The sequence below is a fragment of the Mauremys reevesii genome, linkage group 7 (assembly GCF_016161935.1).
Source record: "Mauremys reevesii isolate NIE-2019 linkage group 7, ASM1616193v1, whole genome shotgun sequence".
Taxonomy (NCBI): domain Eukaryota; kingdom Metazoa; phylum Chordata; order Testudines; family Geoemydidae; genus Mauremys; species Mauremys reevesii.
Window position 1 is genome coordinate 95,132,826 of NC_052629.1, and position 12,600 is coordinate 95,145,425.

General features: G+C 46.8%; 1 protein-coding gene across 3 annotated transcripts in view; it reads left to right on the forward strand.

Moving 5' to 3' along the window:
* Nucleotides 1–295: 295 nt before the first annotated feature.
* The window catches only part of CAPN1 (calpain 1), a 56,800-nt gene continuing 44,495 nt past the window's right edge, over nt 296–12,600 (forward strand). Inside the window, exons 1-3 of one of the 3 annotated variants that reach the window (XM_039482711.1) lie at nt 296–757; nt 8,903–9,200; nt 10,442–10,511. In XM_039482711.1, coding sequence (XP_039338645.1) covers nt 8,934–9,200; nt 10,442–10,511 — 337 coding nt within the window. In that variant the 5' untranslated portion in view covers nt 296–757; nt 8,903–8,933. Of the gene's footprint in view, nt 758–8,742; nt 8,763–8,902; nt 9,201–10,441; nt 10,512–12,600 lie in introns of those variants that run through there. The other 2 variants (XM_039482709.1, XM_039482712.1) reach the window with 2 other exon arrangements.

The following is a 12,600-nucleotide window of genomic DNA, read 5'->3' on the forward strand; positions in this document are numbered from 1 at the left end:
TGGGGAGCAGGGATTAATGGCACTGGGATGCTCAGGTGTGGGTAGGAGCTTAGAAATGAGGGTTAGGGTACCAGGATTTGGGATGGCAGGAGGCTAAGCGTTCGTGTCTAGGAGCAGAGATCTAAGGGGACTGGAAGCTCAGGCGAGGAGGCTGAAAACCGTCTGTGACCATTTCCCCCTATTCCGTTTCCTCTGCTGTAGTTTTTTGAGAGCTACGCATTTAGTCGTTATTAAGGAGGCCCCTGTAGGGTCGGTTCACCTCTGCCCACCCCTGGGCTCTCCCTTCCTCCGGGGAGTGAGTTCTCACTGCAGCTCTGCAGGGAGGCTGTTGCAATGCGGAGAAGAAACGGAGGTGGGGAGAGCGTGACCGGAGCTGCGTTAGTGCAGCAACATCGGGGTTATAAACAAACTCTCCTCTGCCCCCGCCAACCTTCTCCCGCTCAAGCGCCGTTTGCCAAGCGCGCGGAGCTCCTGGGAGAAGGGGGCTAACGCTGGGAGCTGCCTGCACCAAAATGTCTCTTCTTTCCTGTTTTCGTTTTGCCCCAGGCCCTCGTATTCGCAAGCAGCGGTTTGTGTGTGTGGGCAGGGGCACGAAGGAGGAGCCTGCAAGGGAGGAGTCGCCGCGAAGAGGCAGGGGGTAAATTCACGATCTCGCTGCTTAGGAAAAATTTGTTTGGCTGAGTGTAAAGGGATCAGGACCTTGTCGGCGACTCCCGAGAGGTATGTTGCTTTTCTTCGGATGCGAGCTGCCTTCGAGGTGCGTGCGGGCGTCTGGAGGGGTTTACAAACCGCTGAATTGCGGTGGTGAAGGGCTGGGGAGGAATTTCCTTTTTGCCAAGTTTCAGTTTTGGCAGACACGGTCTCTTACACAACCCTACTGCCTGTTTTGCAGATTTCCCAGCACTGGAGGGTTTACAGATCAAAATTATTTGGGTTTATTTTTCTCTCCATCTTAATATTTCCTGCTTTAAACGCTAAGGGGGTGGGGACCTGTACTCCCCGTAGTTATTGATTTGATTGCCGAAAACTTGAGCATGATGCCAACCTATTGACCCTGCTCTAAACTGACAGTAAAATCTTCCATGGTTTGGGAAGAGAGATCTGAATTTTTGCTGGAAGTCCGAAGTTTCTCTGCTAGTCTTTACCCTGTTTCTTCTTGTGGGAGTGGGGTTTTCACTAGCCCCAATAGGCCTGCCCCAGGCCCCATCAGGGAAAGGTTAAGAAAGGGGTGGGAGGAAAGGGGTGGAGCTTTCTATTTTACAATTAACTTATTAATGCTGACAGCACCTTGGTGAGGTAGGTGCATTTATTTCCTTGCACGTAAAGTGGGATGAAGGCAGTAGAGAGGATAAGGCCTACATCCCCCCAGGGAGAGACAGCAATGCACAGTCTGGCCTGTCCTCTACTAGACCATCTCTCTTCAGATGTTGTTATCATAGACTGATCCCAATGGATCATTGGCATGCCAGTTATCATAGACTGATCCCAATGGAAAGCCATGGAGCTTTCATCCACTTCTTTGTTCTGGGATGTTGTTCTTAAATCCAGTCCCATCTATACATAATTGCAGCTGTGAAGTATATGTTCCTTGCAGTAGGATGTGCTTTGAGACTGTAATGTGGCTCAGCATGGGCTTGGTGTTTGGCAGCAATGTGCATGGCTGAAATAGTCAAACCTGCCTAAAGGAGTTGAGTGGTGAAATCAATGGGATTTGGGAACATAATTCCACTTGGCTCCTTTGAAAACCCCCAGAAGATGTTCTTTTCTCTCCCAACTGAGGACACTGTCTCTTTCATCCTTCAAAGCTAGTTGCCAATAATCTGCTCCAGACCTTTGGTGAGTTTTGGTCAGTCAGATAAGAAATGTAAAAGGAAAGAATTCTTGAGCAGTACTGTCATCTGGGTTGCATGGTGGTGAGACAGGCTTAGCTAATGGTGTCAAGTATCAGAGGGGTAGCCGTGTTAGTCTGGATCTGTAAAAGCAGCAAAGAATCCTGTGGCACCTTATAGACTAAAAGACGTTTTGCAGCATGAGCTTTCGTGGATGAATACCCACTTCGTCGGATGTGAGAGTGTGAATTGGTGAATTATGGTGAGGTCTCAGCCAAACCCTGGCAGGAGCAGGACTGAAGAGGCCTTTGCCTTACGGGCACTGAAAATGGCCACTCATCTCTTTTATGGTGCTGATGTCCTGATTTGATCACTGGTTATTCAGCTAGTATGCTATGCTGTCGAGCAGGATATTTGATATTCCTCCCTGCTCTGGGTTTGTTTTGTGTTTGCTCCAAGTCTCCCCACAGTCCCTGACTGAAGACCCACCACCAGCCATTGTTACCAGGGTCTGGATGGTGACTCCATCGTTTCTGTATTTGCTATTGAGCAGTTCAAGAGGCTCTCTCCTCTCAAGGCCCAGGTGTGAATCCTGCATTATTCTCTATGTTGGTGTTTCTAATAAGCCATCAGGGTACCAATGTAAAGAGCTGACATTTGAACCCAACTATATTAAAAGGATCAAGACCCTCTGAACTGGATTGTTCTTGCAATAAAGATGAAGGATGAGAGAACAGATTGTCTTCTAGTTAGCGGTCAGGAAATATGTGTTCAATCCCCAGATCATCCACAGATTCCCTGAATGACCTGGGGCAAATCACTTTACAGGTAAAGAAAAATTAAATGGGGATAATTCTGCCCTTTATCTGTCTTGCTTATTTAGCTTGTAAGCTCTCTTAGGAAGGGACTGCCTCTTGCTGTGTGTCTGGACAGTGCCTGGCACCATGGGGCTCTGATCTTGGTTGATATTACAGGAACAAATAATAACTCTAAAGGATAGAATATGTAAATTGTAAACGTTTTTAGGCTGTTGTGCAAATTCTCAGGGAGGATCTGGCATTGTTCTGCTCAACTCAGCTGGAGGCTCTCAAGGTTAATTTGTTTAACAAAGATCTCTTGCACAGCGGAAGTGGATTGTTCAGTCATTAATCCCTGCACCTTCCTAGCTCTTGTGGACTTCTGGCTTGGGTTAAAAATTCACCTTTTCAGTACTGAACCTGAGGGCTGGAAAGTTGCTTCTCATCCTCAAAAGGCAAAGAGTAATTTTGGGAGTTCCCAGACAATAAATCAGCAGATAGGAAATCAGTAGTTGTGCCAATTAAAAAAGACTAAATTTTACTGATAATCTGATGTTAATAACCTAGATCCACTGTACATGAGTGAAAACCTCTTTCCATTTAATGTATATGTTGTCTAAATTTCTATCTAGTCTATTTACTGTAAGGAGCAGGGAATATCTCTTGCTGTGTGTTTATATGAGCCCTAGCACAATGAGGCCCTAGTCTTGGTTGGGGCTTTGGGGCAGTATTGTAATAAAAATGCAACAGTAGAAAGCAACAATCAACCCCCACCATAAAATTAATATAAGCCAAGCAATCTTCTTTCTGGCTACCAGCTGAATGTAAATGCTTTCCAAGGCACCAGAGGGGAGATTGGTGCTCTGATTTTTTTTGTCACTTGCAATCAAACATACTTTAGGTGTGAATCAATCTCACCTGGGCCTGTAGAAGTTAAGTGAGCCTAAATATGCTCTTGGCTGAACTGAGGTCCATTGATTGGTTCCTCCTGATAAACACTTGCAAAGTTTGATCCTGAGTTATGCCAGCCTCCCCAGGGCCAAGGTGTGTCAGTCTATTTCAGAGAGCACAAATGTTTTGTGGTGACTCATGAGTTATCCCTCTTCCTTCAGGCACAGTATTACTTGAAAGACCTGTCCTAACGTTAATGCAAATACTTCAGAAGGCTGAGGGGGGGAGGTGGCGTGGTTTGTGTGGAATCAGGACACCTGGGATCAATTCCCACCTCTGCCTCTGTTGCAGTTTGTTTGTTGTTTGTATTGTGGTAGCACCTAAGAGCCCCAGTCGTGGTCCAGGACTCCACTGTGCTAGGTGCTGTGCAAACACAGAACAAAAAGATGGTCCCTGCCCCTTGCAATCTAAGTATAAGATAAGAAACAACAGCTGGATAGAGACATGCAGGAAACAATGAGACGCTGTTGGTCAGCAGGATAGGCAGCGGTCTGAGCACATAACTTGACAACACTAAGCAAGTGATCTGACTTGATGTGTGACCTTGGGCAAGACCCTTTCCCTCTCTGTGCCTGTTTTCCCTGCCAGCCTCGGTTTCTTTCTTTTTTTTTTTTGTATTTCAACTGTACAATCTGCAGCAGGGGCGGGTTTTTACTCTGCGTGTCTAGCACAGTAGGGCCCAGATGTCAGTTGGAACCTCTAGGTGCTACCATAATACAAATAATGTGTAATCAGAAAGGCCCCACTTTGCAGCTGTTTCACTGCATTAAGAGGAATAGCGTAGTTTAAAAATGGCTGACAGTGGGGTCCATCATGTGACTTTTATACCCTACGTTAAGGAAGAATGTTTGAACACTGGAACAGAGCTAGTCTAGATCCTGGCTCTGTTGAATGTGGTCAAGGCCTAACAAGAACATAGACCGGAGTTAGTACTTCTTCCCAGGCAGTTCCTCAATACACAGCATGACGTCAGGAACAGAAGTACTTGCAGAATGCTGCCTGCTTATTGTTTAGATTGCACTAGTGCCTAGAGCAGGGGTGGCCAACCTGTGGCTCCGGAGCCGCATGCGGCTCTTCAGAGGTTAATATGCAGCTCCTTACCTAGGCACTGATTCTGGGGCTGGAGCTATAGATGCTAACTTTCCAGTGTGCTGGGGGGTACTCACTGCCCAACCCCAAGCCCTGCCCTCACTCCACCCCTTTCCCTAAGGCCCCTTCCCCTAAGTCTGCCATGCCCTGGCTCCTCCCCCTCTCCCCATAGTCTCGTGCATACATTAAACAGCTGATTGTGGTGGGATGGGGGAGTAGGTGCTAATTGTTAGGGGCTGCCGGCAGGCGGGAGGTTCTGGGGGCTGGGGAGCAGATTGCGGGCTGCTGACATATGACTGTGGCTCTTTGGCAATGTACATTGGTAAATTCTGGCTCCTTCTCAGGCTCAGGTTTGCCACCCCTTCAACTAATGTCAGGGCCCTATTGAGCTGGGTGTGGTGTTTCCAACTCTCCAGGATTGTCCTGGAGTCTCCAGGAATTAAAGATCAATCTTTAATCAAAGTTTGTCATGTGATGAAACCTCCAGGAATATGTCCAACCAAAACTGGCAACCCTAGCTTGGTGCTTTACATATACTTACTGAGAGACAGTCCCTGCCCCGAAGAGCTTACAGTCTAAACCAGGGATCAGCAACTTTTGGCCCACGTCCCGCCAGGGAAAGCTGCTGGCGGGCTGGGACAGTTCGTTTACCTGCTGCGTCTGCAGGTTTGGCCGATCATGCCTCCCACTGGCTGCAGTTCGCTGTCCTAGGCCAACGGGGACTGTGGGAAGGGCGGCCAGCACATCCCTCGGCCTGCGCCGCTTCCAGCAGCCCCCATTGTCCTGGGACGGCGAACCGTGGCCAGTGGGAGCTGCGATTGGCCAAATGTGCAGACGCGACAGGTAAACAAACCAGCCCGGCCTGCCAGAGGCTTTTCCTGGCAGGGCGCGGGCCAAAGGTTGCCAATCCCTGGTCTAAACAGACGACAGCTGGGAGAAAGGAACTAGTAGTATCTCCAGGGTGTACACTGCTAAAAATAGTCTCTTTAAACAATAGTCCCTCGTCTTTTCCATTGCATTTGGCAAAGGTATTGATCCCTGTTGTGCCTTTGTCCACTAAACCAGGTTTGAAAACACCTTTGTCAGCAGCTTACTGCATCCATGTTACCTCTCTGGGAAACATGGTTACCAATGCAGGAGTTGCAAACAGTATTTAGGCCAAGTACAGTCAAACCTCGCAATAACGCGCCCCGCCATAACGCGAAATCGCATATAACGCGATCACAGGTTGGCTCCCCCCAACACCATGGCAGGGGAGAGAAGCTGCAGCCCCGCACCTGCTGGGGACAGAGATTTCTGAGGCTGCTGGCGCCGGTGCTCTCAGTCCCCAGCAGGCGCGGGGCCCCAGCTTTTCTCCGGTGCTCTCAGTCCCCAGCAGGCGCGGGGCCCCAGCTTTTCTCCGGTGCTCTCAGTCCCCAGCAGGCGCGGGGCCCAAGCTTTTCTCCGGTGCTCTCTGTCCACGGCAGGGGCGGGGCCGCGGCTTCTCTCCTGCTTCAAGACAGGGCCTCAGAGTTCTCTGTCCCCGGCAGACGGGGAGCCACGGCTCCTCTTGAAGCCGGAAAGAAGCTGCGGCCCCACACCTGCCGGGGACAGAGAGCACTGGCGCCTGCAGCCCAGGAGTTCTTTGTCCCCGGCAGGTGGGGGGCCTCAGCTCCTCTCCCCTGCTGGGCACTAGGCACCAGGGGCAGTAGGCGGTGCACCTCAATGCACCGCTTTGGAGGCCACTGAAAAACTGACTGGTTTCAAACCCCACTATACTGCGTCGCCGCATTTAGCGCGATGGAATTTTTGGACCCCAAAGGTCGCATTATAGCGGGGTTTCACTGTACCTCAGTGTGCAGAGGCTGACTGTGCTATCGTTTTCTAACATGGTTTAAAACTGGTAGTGAAGACCAGGCTGAAGACGTGTTGGGCCAGATCCTCAGCTGCTACTGTATGTTGTCATAAAAACAACGAGTCCGGTGGCACCTTAAAGACTATATACAGTATATAGTCATAACTCCATTGGCTTCAGTGGAGTTATACTGACTGACACCAGTTGAAGATCTGGTTAATTGTGTGATAGAAATACTCCACAGCCTGGAAGTGCTGGGTTCTGGAGAGACCTCCAGGAGTTCAGGTCCACGCTCTTGGTCTGAGTCCACAGGAGGTTGCCAGCTGTGGGGTTGTGGTTCCTGTTTGTTCCCTCCTTTTTCCTTGAATCTTCTTGAATCACATTCCTTTCACAGCCAGTAACCAGAAAAGGAGCTAATTGTGGGTGTGGGGATTGCTGTTTATCTGGGTGGCTTGCTAATGCTGCAGGTATGGTATTTTATCATGTAATTAGTTCTGCACCTGCAGGACTTGGTGGTGTTGGGCAGCATAACAGTCAATGATTTTATCCCCTGTGGAGTTTTTCTGCATGCTAGTTCTATGAACAACTCTATCACACTAATTGGAATTGTATGGACGGGTTATTCTGTGTGTGAACAAATTCTCAAGTACCTGAAGAATGTTCAGTCACTCCAGAGTGCTATGTTCCTCTTCTGTCTTTAAAGATCTTCCCAGGGTAAAGCTTTTTGTCTGCTAGAACCTTTTTGTCTCTTCTTGGGAAACTTTGGAAATTGCACTGCATTTGTTACCAGGCTGAAATAAAACAAACACACACGTGATAATAAATCAACTCATGAAATTCTGCCAATGCAATGGGCAGGCTCCATTGGTTTGTATAATCCAAAGGTTGTTACCTCATTTTACATTGTGTTCTAAATCCTGTTGGCCAGCCATTCAGTTGTTGGGGCTGTTCAGAATATTACTCCACAGTCTTGAGGCTCTCAAACTCCCATTGAAAGCCTCTGCTCCCTTTGGCCCCTTTGACTGTATCCCTTTGAAAATGCCAGCCTTACTTCTGGGGGAGTCAATTTAAAAACCACACTCCTGTCAACTGTTTGAAATGGGCCACCTAGGGTGACCAGATAGCAAGTGTGAAAATTCGGGACGGGGGTGGGGGGTAATAGGATCCTATATAAGAAAAAGACCCACAAATCAGGACTGTCCCTATAAAATCGGGACATCTGGTCACCCTAGGGCCACCCTGATTACCACTACAAAAGTAATTTTTTTTCCTCCTGCTGATAATAGCCCACTTTAATTGAATTGTCCCATTAGAATTGGTGAGGCAACCCCCATCTTTTCATGTACTCTGTGTGTATATATATATTCCTACTGTATTTTCCACTCCATGCATCTGATGAAGTAGGTTTTAGCCCACGAAAGCATATGCCCAAATACATTTATTAGTCTCCAAGGTGCCACAAGTACTCCATGTTGTTTTTGCTGATACAGACTAACATGGCTACCACTCTGAAATTTGACTCCTGTCTTGAGTCCATCACCCCACAATTTCCTGAGATGCATGGAGGCATCCTAGAATACGCAGCATCCACCGCACAATACACAGCATCAACTTCACACAAGGTAGTTTGCCTGAAAGTGGCATCGAGGACACTGGGATGCTTACCCACAGTACAACATTATTTTGCTGATACAACTTGATGCTGCATATACACAGGACACTGGCACAAATGGCCAGATGTGAACAAGCTCTGCCTAAATAGTTTTGTTAGGCCATGTCTACACTAGCACTTATGTCAGCAAAACTTGTCTCTCAGGAATGTAAAAAACCACACCCCTGAGCGATATAAGTTTTGTCAGCATAGTGCTGTGCATGTGAGCGTTTGTCGGTGGGAAACACTCTCTCCTGCTGATCATTGAGCTGGTTTTGTTATGTCGATGGGAGAGCTCTCTCCCATTGGCATAACACGGCTACACAAGTGATCTTACAGCAGCACAGCTGTATCGGTACAGCTGTGCTGCTGTAAGCTTGTAAAGTGTTCATATGGCCTTAGCCGCACTATGCAAACCGACCATTTCTTGGTACAGATCGCTAGCATAGATAAGGCCTTACTGTTGTTACAGATAGCGTAAGAGAACTGTCTCTGTTTTGGCTGGGTCCTTCACACAGCAGGGGAGAGAACACTTATAAAGTTAAGTGTTGTTGGAAGATATCTATGCAGGTGAGAACTACATGCAGCTGAGAGCAGGTCCATCTGGGGAGGTGAGGACTTAGTACAGCTATGTATGCTCAGCAGGTTACACGCTATGCTTTGCTATTCGGTCGTTTGGCTAAAGATATGTAAGGGGTTGTGAGGTTCAGTTCTCCACTTATGCTGTTTATTCTTGTCTTCTCTGTTCCAGTGGGGCTTGCCTAGACCAATAGTTGCCAAAGATGGCAGAAGAAATCATCACCCCAGTGTATTGCACAGGCGTCTCTGCTCAGGTCCAGAAGCAGAGGGCTAAGGATCTGGGCCTGGGGCAGCATGAAAATGCAGTGAAGTACTTGGGCCAGGACTTTGAGAAGCTTCGGAATGCATGCTTACAGAGTGGAGCCCTCTTCCGAGATGACTCCTTCCCTCCTGCAGCCGCCTCCTTGGGCTTCAAAGAATTGGGTCCAAACTCCTCCAAAACCTATGGAATCAAGTGGAAGAGACCCACGGTGAGGCAAGAATTAATTCCTCCCACGTACCACTTATGGGATGTATTTGTTTGTGTCCTATGTAGAGAATTGTTCCTAAATCTTTTTCTTTGGGCAATCAATGAAACAAGGAAAGTTGGTTTTGTTTTTGTTTTTTTTGTTTGCCTCCCTAAATTCTGTCATGGTGGAATTTTCAAACCCATACAGGCAGTATTGTCTGGTGATTAGAGCCAAAGAATTGGCAACTATTCCTGTTTCTGCCATTGATTTAGCTGATTTAACTGGCAATTCACCCTGATTCCAATGATTAATAAGCACAACTGCTTAATTAGAACCCAGGGTTTGCCATGTTGTTTCAGATCAATGCTACTAGCTTAGTAACCTGGCTCCTGCTGTTTCAAATCAGAGCAATCAGCCATCTACTTTGGTATCCAGCTTCTTGCTGTACTAGATTGGACCATTTGTAAGATAAGTCTGGAATCCCACTTGTAGCAGAGGCCGATATCTGGTGCTTCAGAGGAATACGCTTAGCGAATTGTGCAGGTTTTATTGCTGCATGCCTGTCTAGTCATTAAATCATCCAGCTCTCTTTAAAATCCATAAACAGCCTATCTGTTTATTTATATGGCCTTACCACTGTAGTATCTGAGTGCATATAGTGGCGAACTCTCTGACCTCCTGCAATGGGATTTTCCACTGACTGCATGCTTTGCGAAGATGTTTGTCTTTGTATTCCTTCTACATGTGGAGCACCTGTTATTAAATGTGAGTGACTCCCCTGTGCTTGTATTATGAGACACAGCATGGAGGAGGAGTTTTTGTTGTTTGTATTGTAGTACTGTCCAGAGGCCCCAGTGGGAATCAGGGCCCCATAGCACTAGGTATTGTACAACCATGTAACAAAAGGACTGCTCCAAAGAATTTACAATAAAAATATTGTATTACGCAGCACCTAAAGAGTCCTAGTCATAGGACAGGACCTCACTGTTGGGTGTTTGTACAGAGCCTAGCACAATAATTGTCTTTTGTCCTTCTTTCAAAAACTGTCTCTAACCAGGATGATTAAGAGTCTTTGGATACTTACCATGCACATAATCCTAAATGTTCACTGGGCTGCCATTGTGAAAAAGTGGCCACATACTTAAGGGTTAACAAATGTAGCTCAAAGGTGATGGCTTTGCCTAGCTGGGCTGTGCATAGCATTGTAAGAACTGATATCCCAGTCACTGAAACTTTAAAAACCAAACTATGTTTTATTGCAGGAAATGTGTTCCAACCCGCAGTTCATTGTTGATGGAGCAACCCGCACAGACATCTGCCAGGGAGCCCTCGGTAGGGATGCTGCTGGCTTCCCCTTGGGGGGGGTCTCACTTATTATTAGTGCTGGTGTTGAGAGACTGGGAAGAAGGGAATCTGGATTATTGCTGCTGGAGAAATGTTGCTCCTAAGTTCTTGCTTGCTTATGCTTAGTGGTTTCACATGAATGCTGGAATAGGTACATCTTTGAAGGACTCTTAAACATGATTAGCCTCTCCTGCTTCCTTCTTTTATAAAGCCTTTAGAGATTATATGCTTTAATCTGTATGTCCAACTCCTCCTCCCCCCAATTCCATGTTTGAGGAATGATGGCCCAGTGGTTAGGGTGTTAGCCTGTGATTCAAGAAACCAGTCTCCAATTCCATATTCTGTGATGAACTTCCTGTGCGACCGTAGCCATATCGCTTAGTTTCTGAGTGCCTCAGTTTTCACATCAGTAAAATGGGGATAATGGCATTTCCCTCCATCACAGGGCTGTTGGTAGGATAAATAAGCTAATGATGCACTCGGATACTACAAAAGTGGAAGCCTGAAAGTAACATAAGAATAAGATAGAGGGACAAATATAACATTCAAACATCACTGTTCTAGCAGAGAATCCTTGTCCTGTGTATTCTTAGGTTGGGTATTAGGTCCATACAAATTAATGAAATAATTAAATTGTATTGTGCAAGTACCTAGGAGCCCCAGTCACAGACCAGGATCCGCTTGTGATATGCACTGTATCAACCTAGAACAAAACAATGGTCCTTTCCCCCAAAAGCTTACAATGACATCTCCTTTATGCCCCAATCCTACAATGAGATCCTTCTGGGCAGACTCCTGTATGGAGCTCCCGATAACTTCATTGGGGCTCTCGGAAGGATCCATCCATGTGGAGCTTGATGCAGGACCTGGATCTTGGGCAGGGACTTGGCATATGAGTGCACAAAGGGGCTTGAATAGTCCATGATTTTCCCCTTCTCCCTCATTATAGGCTGCCATGAGGCCTGCTGTGCAAATCCCAGTAATTCCAAGCTTCCTTTGCAGCATATTCCTGCAGTTATTAGCTGTTCCCAGCCCTGCAAGACTGCATGTTCCCAATTCTTCTCTCCCCACAAGCTCTGGTTTCTAGTGGGCTAGTCCAAACCATCAGATCACCAGATATAACTTTAAATAGTACAGTAGATTGGATTTAATGTGACACACAGCATCTTTCTCCCTTCTGTGAAATATCACAGTTCCCTGAGCACAGAGAAATGTGGGGGGAATAAGAAGGGGAAACTGTACTTTTTTTCTTGCAACTACACAATGAATGGCCACTGCCCCAATACCATTTTTACAAAGAAATTCGATCTATTTGGGACTGACACTGACTTCTAACCCTCTGAATTTCCCCTGGATAAAAGGGCGTTAGTGATATGGTCAAGCTAAATTGCTTTCCAAGTGATTTTAAGCCTTCTCTGCAATTCGTCTAGCAAGAATGTGTCTGACTCAATAACAATCTCCCTTTTTGCAACTCAAGGCCAGGTCACTGTTGGCACATTACACATAATAGAGAAGGAAAAAATGCCACAGAGATATGATCCTCCCCCCCCCCCCGCCCCAATGAGATTTTTAAAACAGGAAGAAAGGAAAGACTGGTCCTGCTGTTTGCTGAGATGAAATGGTGATATTCGGTGTCTGGTTTCCTTTACTGTAGTTTCTATTTAGTTTTATCGTTGGGTGCGGTATGTGCTCTCTTCTCTCATGTTCTCTAAGTTCCTCAGCCTTAAATTACAAAAAATGGATTAGAGAGAAAGTTGCTGAGCTCGAGAAACCTAGGGCTGGAAATGTACAAATTATATTATAATTATTTAAGCTATACCTATCTCTTAGAACTGGAAGGGACCTCGAAAGGTCATTGAGTCCAGCCCCCTGCCTTCACTAGCAGGACCAAGTACTGATTTTTGCCCCAGATCCCTAAGTGGCCCCCTCAAGGATTGAACTCACAACCCTGGGTTTAGCAGGCCAATGCTCAAACCACTGAGCTATCCCTCCCCACCCAATCTGTGCCTTTGGCTGGATTATCCTGACTACTGCAGGTTGGAGGCTAAATTTGGATTAATTTAAACCAGAGGGGATA